Here is a 12,049-nt window from a genome sequence, read left to right as displayed (position 1 = left end):
CACATTTACTCTGTATGCAGAATGAAGATTTTATTTTGTATATTCATAGTTGGATGTGCTAGATTTGACAGCTCTAGTTGGTACATTTTTTCCATTCCACAGCTTGCCTAAATATTCATAGGCAACGACTGCTTATGATAACCAAATCTTTTATCTTTTATCCATAATTGAGGAGTAGCTGAAATAGACATATGAGTCCATCGATGCTTCATAGGCCAAACTGTTGTATACAAAGCTAAAGTAAACATCCTGGTTATGAGTAAAAGCCAGGAAGTTGATTAGAAAAAGAGGCTTTGTTCTATTTGTGGCCTTTGCTTAACTATGGATCTTTGCAGTTGCTATCAGAACAAGTGAAGAACGTCTTTGAAGAGTGAGAGGAGTTACTTTCATAATTACCTTTGAACACTCTCTGATGTCAGAAATATTTATCAAAGTAAATTGTGATTTATGCAAAGAAGTGTGTGGGGAAAATGATGGCATAGTTTTTGCTAGCCTCTCTTCCTAGACATGGATAATACGGCTTCAGCTGTAAATCACAAGCATAGGAGAATGCTGAAGAAGCAGATTTATGTCAGATGAGGGTGGCGGTAGGTAGGCCTTGCACTGAGAATATGCCCTTTTTATAGCAAAGATAATAGCTGAAAAAATAACTCAATCACAGATGAAATATCCACATTTTTGTGGGGGAGAACCCACTGGATCTGGGCTTGACATATTTCTTTTGATGTGTGTTCCTGGAACCTCATAGTTTCACCATCCTGGCACAGCTTTCCAACAGGAAATGGCCTGTGGTTGACATTGCCCTCAAGACCCAGAAAGAGCCAAACCAGCTCTGGCATCCCACTCGGTCCATGTGTGGCCAGACCAGCTGGCTTCCCCAGAGCTGGCCTTGTTTTTACTGGCCCTGTCCGGCCTCTCAGAGAACCTCGTCAGACCACAGACACAAACTCATGGCGGATTCATTGAAAGCATTCTCAAACTGATGCTTTTCTTTGAGCAAAGGATTTTACATGAGCCTAATACTGCAGTTATAAAAACAATAATTTATGCTTTGTTGGAGTCTTCGTCCAGACAGTTGTGGAGACATATTTAGATATGCAGTGTTATTCTATAGAAAACATCTGACCAAAGATTATATAACTTTAATTGTGCTATAAACACCAGCCTTGATGCAAAAAGTGTCCTCCTAAACAATATCCTCCATCTCCTTTTGACAGATTTGGCATCTGTCCATCCCTCCCCTTTGATTAGACAGGATAAGACTGTTTTTTTTGTTTTTTTGTCTCAGGCCGGGGATCCATTGTAAAGGTTGAACCTAAAGAATCTGCTTTAACACACATTACAGTCAGACTCAAATATGACATTTTCCTGTCACCTTTTCATGCAAAGAGGCCTATAGCTTTATCTTCAGAGGAAGTATTATACCCTTTTCTTTAATTCCTTTCTGAATCAGCTCTTTTGTGTACATGATTTTGAAATACAAGTTTATTATGCCAGTAATGATGAAAGATTTAACTCAGCTGAAGATACCATAATATCATGAAAACAGCTGTGATGCTTAATATTTTCTTTGAAAGCCATGCCAAAAGAACTTTTTTGGAACAGTGTAAAAGTCTTTACTGTCACTTTTGAACTATTTAATGCATCCTTGCTGAATAAACATTTATTTATTTAAAAAAATCTTACTGACCCCAAACTTTTGAACAGTAGTATATGTTTTTATATTTATATTAAATACATGTTTTTTTTTTCCATATTTGCCCTTCTCTACTGTAGATGGTAATGTAGAATATAGTGTTTTCTTTTTTCTTTTTGATAAAGTAAAATTGATTTTATACAGTTAATGCCTGTGTTGGGTGAACCTTTTGACAATTTAAAACAGAACTGTGTTTGGTATGTAAAATTAATTAGATTTTTTTTTGAAAGTTGGGAACAACAGATTGTGCAAGTTTGTCTGCTTTTAATATTTGGTGGTGCTGTATATTGTACTGTAAATGTGGTGGGATGACTGTACACTTATTTCCATGCAACACCTGCGAGAGTGCAGGTGGGCATGGTGTTTCTCTGCCCTTTTTCATGGGAAGGGCGTTATGGTGAGGTTTTTGGTTGATCTGTCTCAACCTGCACCCTGGATCATACTCTTGGCTTCCTCCCAGCTTCAACTTGTTATTCTAACCACCGCTGTGACATCAGATCTGCCTGCCTCAATTTCACTGAGGTGTGGGCCAAGCCGATTTCTAGTTCCTGGAAGCTCATGAGCGGCATTAGATTTTGAGGTGGATGAGAAAGTGTTTGTGTGTCTGAGGAGACTGAAATGAGGTCAGCAGGGTCTTTAATATCATTGCTCAGCAGTGAGCAGTGTCTGATTGCTGAGTGAACAATCGCCCTGAGGATGCTGAGGTTAACATGTAGGCAAAGAGAAACAAACAGTTGCTACAGAGGACATATGTCTAAGAAAAAAAGCTGAGGGTTAGTGAGGGTAAGTTCATTTATATCCCTCAAGTTTAATAGTTTCAATGTTTTTTGTTTGGGAGGTCCATATAAATCTACAAATCTACAAAATGATTGTGTGGAATGATTTGTAATTCTGTTTACGGTGGCTTGATGTAAAGCAGTGGGGATTTCTTTAAGACTGCAAGGGAAGCTTGGCTTCCCCTATAATGTCAAAAAATTAATGGTCAAATATGTACTATTGTGTTAACATTTTATTGACTAAAAATGCGTTAGAACACGTTCATCTTGAAGACGAGTTCGTTCAGAATCAGCTACATATAGCAGGTCGGCTGACTCGATTTCCTTCTCATACATTCCCGTAGCGTCACAGTGCACTTCACTGTTGAAGCCTAGCGTCCATTGACTTCAATAGGGCCGCTTTGAACAGTTTTTTCAGTGCTTCGAAACTAGACGGTCATTGGATAAATGCTGCGATTAATGTCCCGCCCACGGACACTCAGCGTCTCTGGGGGTGAATGGAGGAGTGGGCTGGCCTGGACTCCGGGCTTCTGCGTGATGATTGGAGGGTCTGTCGAAAGACTGCATCTCCTTTTGATTGACAGCGATTTTGTACTATAAAAAGTCGCTGACGCTGAAGCTATTTGAGCCCATCGCGGATTTTGCAAGCGTAGTCAAAGGCAAACTGCTGCAACCTATTTCTTGCTCTGCTGGCCATTGAGAGGACACTGGTCAAGTCACTGGAAAAGACGCCTAGTTGGTACGACAGGGTCACAGAGCATTTTCTTGAAAAGGAACGTAGGGCAGAATTTACCTATAAATAAATGGACAATTTTTATGATGTAGGCTGAAAATGAGCTTCCTCTCTTTGAAAGACCAGCAGCCACCACTGATGTGAAACCCGCCAAATTTATGTCAGGTTGTTGTTGTTGTTCTTTCCCATATTAGACAACTAACATTTCCTTTTATCTGAAATAATTTTTAAAGTTCTCCTTTTGCATTACTTGTAGTATTATGTTACTTGTTCTGATTATAACACATTTTGTAGTAACTAGTATTTTTTTGTGTTCTTATTCATAGTAAGTGTTTGTGTGGATATAACACTCTTCTGTGCCAAGCATACTTTTTTTTAGGATTTCTTAATCTTTCTGCTGATTTACTTTTGTTTCAGGTGTCAATCTGTGTCCTCACCTCCAATTCTTACCACTGGAAAAGAGCCAGGTTCCTCTCATCTCACTGGCAGTGAGGACACCAGTCAGCCAGGAAGGTACGCTAAAGCTGACACTAAACTCTGGACCCAAAAGAACTGGAGCTGTAAGACTGCCAACTTGAGGAGTGGCGCCTCTCTCTCCACTGACTTTGAATGTCAAAGCAGGCTCACCAAATCTAGGAGCATTAGCTGTCTGGACAAGAGGCTCACCATCCATAAGCCACCAAGCAGCGATAACCAGGATCAGAAGGAGAACCAGCCACAACAGACCCCCCCTGTGGGGGATGGATTGAATACTGGACCCCTCAGTTGGAGTACTCTTTCAGTAGGACCTACCACCAAGCTTGGGCACAAGCGCACACTCTCACTTAGTTGTACTGGGACCTGCGCCTCATCCGTCGCCATACGCAAAAAGATCTCGGAATGGGAGGGTCGGAAGGCGGCTCTGCCTAGGATGAGCCTTTGCCTGGAGAAGAGGCCTGGAGGTGGGAGCGAGGGTTGCCCAAGTCTGCTGTCCTCACCCTGCAGCGAGAAGACCTTTGACTTTAAGGGTGTGAGGAGGATGAGCACAGCATTTTCTGAGTGCTCCTACCCTGAGACTGAGGAAGATGAGCATGTATCGGATCGAGAAGCTCCTGTAAGGTTCCAGAAAAGGCCTTCAAAGACAGAGTCCTCAGGGATTTTCCTCCGCACGCTTTCGGCACGCAAGGAGACCTCAGCCGTGCTCAGCCGCATAAAAAAAATTGAACAGGTATTAAAGGAAAGTCCCTCTTCGTCCCCACCGCAGTATCTTAGCAATTGCTACGGCCTTGACAAGTCCAGACAGAAGTCTTTCACTATCAGTGGGATCGAGGACTTGGACAGCACTTGTGGCAGCAAGCGGAGCAGCATCTGTTCTGTGGCCACAGAACCTGAAGCTTCTCCAGGCTCTGATAGACTTTCTAAGCTCAAGCAGAGATTCAGCATCAGCTCTACCAGATCAGAGAGCCCAGAACTCCCTACTGCACAGGACTCTTCAGGAATTACAGTGAACCCTTTGCCCAAACCCAAACGAACATTTGAGTATGATGCCAACCGGAATCACAGAGGCTTGTTGCCTGGTAATGGACTACCTCCCAACGCTGAATCTCCACCTCCACTTCCTTCCACCCCAGCACCTGGTATAATGAGAAATTCCAAGACAGATGAAAGCTTGCCTAAGAAGACTCCAGATAGGTGAGAAACATGATTATCTTCAACGGTGGATGAATGGCATGCCTGTCCGTATAGTAGTATGTAGCTATTTAGCAGATTAATTTATCCACAGAATCATGTAACAGATACACAACGTAAGTTGGGGATAAGTGTTTTGCTCAAGGGCACAATGGTGATGGCTCAGGGCTTGCTCCTTGTGAGGATCAAACGGACAACCTTACGTTTACTAACTGTAATGCTTAATAGGTACCTTCAACCTATATAAAAATGTTTAGGAGAATATTTAATTTGATATTTTCCATACAATGCAAGCATACAGTTGCCATGTGCTATATTCCAAGTCTTCAACCATATATTTCGGTTTGTTGTACATTGTTTTCCCACGAAAACAGCATCTGTCACATCTCCTTTGCAGGGATGCTGCCTGAAGATGTATTTTACAGTTGCATTCATTCATTTAACAAATTACTTATTCATACTGCACAAGAACCAATGCCATTCTGATGTCAAAAATGGTGTTTTGAATGTGAATGAGATATTAGAGCTGTGGTGCAGGGAAATATTTTCAGTCAATTATTTTAGTAATCGAGTATTCTACAGATTATTTCATTGATTAATCGAGTAATCGGATAAAAAAAAAGTGAAAAAAAAGAGATCCAAGTTAAACAACAGCCTTTAAAATGACTTAAAATACTAATTTATAATAACAAGCAATAAAAATGGGTTCAAATAAAGTATCAAAGTAAGTAATTATATGGGGTTTATTGAACAACACTGTTAAAATACACCATGTAAAATAAATGATATAAACTAATATTAAAGGGGTCATATAATGCCATTTTTGTACAAGCTAATATGATTCTTTAGGGTCTAAATTAAAAGTTTGTAATATACTTTAATTAAAAATTCTCATTAGTATTGTAAGAAAACACTCATTTTACCTGGTCAAAAACAGCTCTGTTTTCAGCATGCTGTTTAAGTGCATGTGTCTTTAAATGATAATGAGCTTTGCTCACCCCGCCCCTCTGTTCTGTGGGGCGTTTTGACACACAAGTGAAGTGTTGCCTTGACAACAGTTGAGGGTATATTTTGAAGAATGGCAGCGGGAGTCTCTGAGAACACTGTGCAACCGTATCAATTTGAACCGGAGTCGGACCCAGAACAAGATGACGGCCCCGAAGAAGTTCGACAATTAAGGCTCGAACAGGACGTTTCTGAATGGTTGGTTAACGTAATGTCACTTTGATCTATCTGTGTGTACTGGCAGGGTAGAGTAGTGAGATACGAACGCTATGTGTTTACTGATGTATACGTTAATTCATTGACAGATTGATGTTACAGCTAATGGTCATGAAATATTTTTTTCCGGTAAATGTAGGCTTGTCCGTGATGCGTAACGTTATATATACAGTGTTAGGTACAACTGTCAGGGCTGAAGCACTGACATGAGGTCACGGCAGGAATGTTTCTAACAGTAGTTGAATGACACCTACGATTTTTGTGTTACCATTCATCTTCATGCAGTTATAACTGTTTTTTTTACATTACTTCTTAATCAGTAACAGACACCGTTATAAACCATCTACAAAAGTAAGCTTAGTGTAGTATTACCACGTTAACTTTAACACCTGTGTACACAGTTTGTAATAACACAATAACCATAACGCGTTGTTCATTATAAACGTGGGATTATGAATTATATTGAGAACGTCGTACATAGAAAACATGCCGTAATGTACTCTGAGTGTAAACCCTAGCCGCATTCATCGTGAAGCGTGCTAGCGATTTGCAAAGATTAATATAAAGGTGGTTAAAACGTTACACTCACTTCTTCTGGAGGTGCAGCAGGAACACGAATAGTTGGTACCGATCCTTTTTTCAGGAGCAGCTTCTTAGCAAAACCAGCTTTATACTGACCCTCCTTTATAAAGCAGTCTGGTGTGTGAAATGATTTGCGCAAACATGAAAGCATTTCTGTTGATCGTGGGGAATATTCCCTTCGAAAACAAAACTCAGCCACTGTGTCTTCAGCGGTTTGGATTTAGGAACTCAAAATGACTGCTGTGTTCCTTATTGCACCCAAGAGCAGAACACCACAATCGCTTAGACGCCATTCTGCTCCAGCGTATCAACAATGGCGGACTATGATGACAGCTCGCTCAGGGCGGGTCTGTGTTGAAACGCTGCTGTCAATTAACAATCGTGGGAGGGGCGTCCGACCGTGTGACGTCACGCGGTCAGACGTCTCGATTTGAGACGGGGGAAAACATGAGATTTAAAAAAAAAACACTGGATGGATTTTTATCATTTTATGATGGTTGTGTACAGGCACTGCCAACACACATTTCAGTACAATCAACTTGTAAAAGTGCATGTACCATTATATGACCCCTTTAACATAACTTATGTACGTTACTATAACTAATGCCTGCAGAGGGCGCCAACGGCCTGGTGTTAGTTGTTGTTGCACTATGGCATGATCAAATCCTTGTTTAATATTGGCCAAACAACATTTAATTCAAATGTCCACTTAACCTTTAATATTTGGTAAATTCTATACGATAGAAATGCAACAGCCGCTGTGAATTTTTTTTTTTTTTTTTTTTTTTTAACAAGAACACATCAAAACATGCAAACTCAGAGCGATAGTTTAAACTTTTATTTTGAAATCGCGATGAACAACAATTTGCATATTTAGAAACATATTTATGTATTCTCCTGTGCTGGTGTAGATTTTACAAATGAGTTACGTTACAAATCTTGTGAAATAGCACACACGTGTTCCCAGATGAACGTTAAGCAACCCAAACTCAAAGCATGCAGAGATGGAGTTGGAGAAACCCGAGTCGCTCCACCACCACGCTTGTAAATGATAACATTGCAACTATGAAACACAAACTGCGTCCGACTTTTTGCGTTCCCAAATGCACGTTATTGGAAATCTAAACAAACAGCACATGCAGATACTGAGTTTGGGGTAAAACGGAGCTGAGGTAATTTTAACATGCACGCATGTAAATAATTAAAGCCTTGTGCTATTTATTTAACTGAATCTCAGCCTTTGTGATTTCACAATAGCATTATGCACTAGAACTATTGTAGCCTTAGAAAACAGTGTAATAATGCGGTTCATGGATTCTCATCTGTGTACGCGCCACTTCCGGTATTTTGCCGGTTACACCACACGGGTAAATTGCAATCGAGGATTTTTTTAAATCGAGTACTCGACTTAAATCGAGGAATCGTTACAGCAATACAATCAATATCACTAAAGCAATGTTTGGAAATACTTGAGGAGTAAATAATGAGAGAATTTTTAGGTGAAGTATTATTTAAAACACCATAGCTTTTCCCTAGATTCAGCGGTGTAACTTTTTGTTTGTCTACATTGCTCCATGTTGTTGTAGTACATGTCATAGTCCTGTTTTATGGAAATTTGTCATATTTAAAAGTTTCTAATATCTAGATGTAAACCTCCAATAAGTCCAAACTAAAGACTAGACAGACAGATTTGTGTTGGAGAAAGAAATAACATGTCAGAAAATGACTGAGAAGCACTGAATTTGTGTACTTCCACTTAGTCGGTTCCCCCACGAACAAGAGATCATTTATTTTTCTTGGATAATGAAGTGTATAAAACTTGTCCCAAGAATGTTGAAAAGGATAAGGACCACAGGCCAAGCATTTGTTTTGTTGATATAGCTCTGGACTTTGAAATATTGGCTTTTGTTTCTGACTTAATAGTCTCTCACAGTGAATTGGCCTCTACAGTTTCACAGATTCTTATGTTACAAATCAAGTAAGCAAAATGAAATTTCCTGTCAGGCATTTGACGGCTAGCAGAGATCAACATGGAGATGCTAGTTTTCTCAGGGTTTCATAATTTTACCATATTAGGTGAATTTGTTGCTTTTTCAAATGTTACCCAATTGTTCTGTGAATGGCACACATCATCTTTTTCCCTTCTTTTATCTTCACATTGAGATTCAAACTGATACTGCTGAAATAGTCAATGCTATATATTAATGTATAATTTTCCAAATTTAGTTCAGAAGTCCAAAAATAGCATGAGCAATAACTTCAACAGTTCCATAAAACACTTTTGAGTTCATTTTTAGAAACCCACCAGTAAAATGCAGAAAATGTCATGTTTTTGGAGGTTCAAAGACCTCAGAGACATTGCTTCATCTCCTCTTGTTAAGTTGATATAACACTGCTTCATGGTGCTGCTTTTTTGGCTTTTTTGAGGGCTCTCGTGTTGTTTATAGCTCATATTCCTCATGGCCTTGTGAATGATCTTTGGCACAAAGATTGTTTAGCCCAGTTACTGGGTATGGAGAGCTGCCAGGTTCTCGTGATGGAGAACGTCTAGGTTACTAATGTAACCCCCGCTCCCTGAAGGAGGGAACGGAGACGTTACATCGGACTGACATCATGGGGTCTCACCTGGAAGCCCAATCACCTCCAAGTGGTAACAAATGAGCCAATAGACATTGGCCAGTGAGATTTGCATGCCGAATCACATCTACCCATAAATACGGGTATAAATATGACTGGCATTACTCACTTCATTCATGTTTTGCTGAGGATCTGAGACAGGAATCCTGCCCATTCAGTGGTGGTTTAGGGCTGTGGCAGGGTGGTGTGGTGGCGGGGGGTGTTTAACGTCTCCGTTCCCTCCTACAATTAGGGGTGTAATGATACCCTCATGTCACGATTCGATACATATCACAATACTAAACTCGCGATACGATATTATTGCGATACTTCAAGACATATGGTAAAAGGTTAACAAAAAATGTACTGTTGATTAAAATGTTTTATATTATTGTGGGTGTAAATGAATAGGCTTGGTGCTGGGAACCAATGCACAGGACAATAGTGACACCAGAATAAAAATATTTGTGATTCTGAAGCTGAAAACAGAATTATTTTAGACGAATATGCTTGCACTCTGTCACTGACTAGATATATTTAAAATAGCCACTTTTTACTGGTAACATAAGACATTTGGCATTATCAGGACCCACAAATATTCCCCCATTGCATTATTATACATTATATTCAACATTATGTAGTTTAATGTAGTACTGACACTAAAACTCTGTAAACTCTGTAATTTTTATTTTGAGTGAAAAATCCACGATACATTTTGTCACTTTCCACGATACATATTGTTGCATTTTTGTATTGTGATATATTTTGACACAATATATTGTTACACCCCTATTAGAAATAGAAACCTAGACGTTCCCATTCAGTCAGTCACGTTCAACGTTAAGTCGGACTGACGTCATTGGGTCCATATGGAAAGTGCCATAGCCACTGAACTGTGTTACGAGTGTTGGAGACGCAGATACTGACAAGCTGCCGCATGCCCTTTTGGCAACTGCTCTCACAATATCGTAACCTACCCAGCACCCCAAGTAAGTCCGAGGGGAAGGCCTCCATACCATTCGGGATGAAAGAGACAGGACTTACTGTGGGAATGGTCATAGCTGCTGTTCATTTATCGTGACATTTCATTGGGAAGAGTGCTTTGGATTTCAATTCCCATTGTTCCCATCCATAACCAATGTTGGTAACGCTGGGGAAGCGTGCCCAATACCAAAAGAGGGGAACACTACAAAGAGACCACAGCCTGCCCAAAGGGAGGTAACGTGTTGAGATTATACATATGGATTGACCCGTGGGGCAGTGCTTCATATGGAAGATCTCTGCAGTAGCAAGAAGGCGCTTATATCTCCCTGTTAGAGGGGAATGATGCCGCAAGCGAGACACCGAGCCAGTCTTCCCGCACATTACCTGTTTGTACCCAACACACAGGAAGAGACTGGCTCCACTCTGAGATTATAGAATCTCGCGAATGTGTTAGGTGTCGCCCAGCCCGCAGCTCTGCAGATGTCTTCCAGAGACGTGCCATGTGCCATTGTCCAAGAGAAAGCAACACCCAGAGTGAAGTGAGCTCTCATCCCAAGGGGGCAGGGCTCCACATCTATCCAGTGGGTCAACCTCTGTTTGGAGACAGCCTTTCCCTTCTTCTGACCTCCAAACAGACAAAGAGTTGCCCTAAGCTGAAGCATGTATCCGGGTCAGGGTCTCAGGATGGTGTCAGACAGGGCCGGCCCAAACTCTAAGCACGATTCGCTCACTGAAAATGCCTGCAGGTCCCCCACCCTCTTGAAGGAAGCGAGCACGGTCAGGAACTGTCTTTAAAAACAGGATTTTAAGCTCAAATGACTCTAGGTGCTCTATGGAGCTCTCTGTAGACCTGAAAGGATGACTGAGAGGTCCCAGGAGGGTAAGAGGTGCGGCCTGGGAGGATTTAACCTCCTGGCACCTCTTAGGAGCCTGATGATCAGGTTGTGCTTTCCCAGTGACCTGCCATCAATGGCATCGTGATGTGACAGTTCTCGGTCGCTACAACGAATTTCCATTAATTGCAGCGAGCCTATGACGGATTTCCGTCAATCGCAGGGTTCCCATCTGTCCTTAATGTCTTAAATTCACTTTTCATAACTTTAAGGCCATAATTGTGATAAATGTCTTAAATTTAGTTTGAATAGGTCTTAAATTAAGAAAAGATGAGGTGTATTCACCCTGCTGAGGGGGATATGATCAAACCCTGGAGTGGAGCCTTGCATGTCCTGATTATAATGTCTGCTACATTTGCTTCTCATTTATTAAATCTTGGCAATTGGTTGATGAAACATTGATTAAAATTAAGATACAATTTATACAAAACGAAATTCACTTTAAAGAAAGGCTTTATACAAAACAAAACATAATGAAGTGGTCAGAATCATGTTTGACCCACTCCATATGTCTCCCGATATATTGCGCATCTAATGATGCTATCTTGCTCATGCTGTTCACTTTTCATATAATCAACATAGATAAAATAAAAAAATAACATTAGGCCTATATTATTTAAACATACATATGAAACGAAATGTGTTTTCTTTAATGGCTGTAACATGTATAGTAGGCTACAGTACTGAGAAATTTAATGTTGGAGCAGAATTTGAGCAAATGTATTTTACCAGTGAGCATATGGGGGAGGGGTGCGATTTTTCAAATAATAATCGATTAATTCCCAGCGATCATCGAATATTATTTTAGCTTGAAATGCCCATCCCTACCATAAATGCACTTTTTGACGCTGGTGCTTTTAGTTTCCCTCTTCTGTTCAGT

At 40.5% G+C, this 12,049-nt stretch overlaps 1 protein-coding gene across 2 annotated transcripts in view; it reads left to right on the top strand.

Annotated features, from left to right (window-relative positions):
- Positions 1-12,049, top strand: part of dennd2b (DENN domain containing 2B) — a 75,952-nt gene that overhangs the window by 29,815 nt on the left and 34,088 nt on the right. For both annotated transcript variants that reach the window (XM_084404608.1, XM_084404609.1), the window contains exon 3: positions 3,623-4,876. In XM_084404608.1, coding sequence (XP_084260734.1) covers positions 3,623-4,876 — 1,254 coding nt within the window. The remainder of the gene's footprint in view (positions 1-3,622; positions 4,877-12,049) is intronic.

The sequence above is a fragment of the Rutilus rutilus genome (assembly GCF_951802725.1).
Source record: "Rutilus rutilus genome assembly, chromosome: 3".
Lineage (NCBI taxonomy): Eukaryota > Metazoa > Chordata > Actinopteri > Cypriniformes > Leuciscidae > Rutilus > Rutilus rutilus.
The sequence above is the reverse complement of the archived record's forward strand: the minus strand, read 5'-3'. Positions and strand labels throughout refer to the sequence as shown.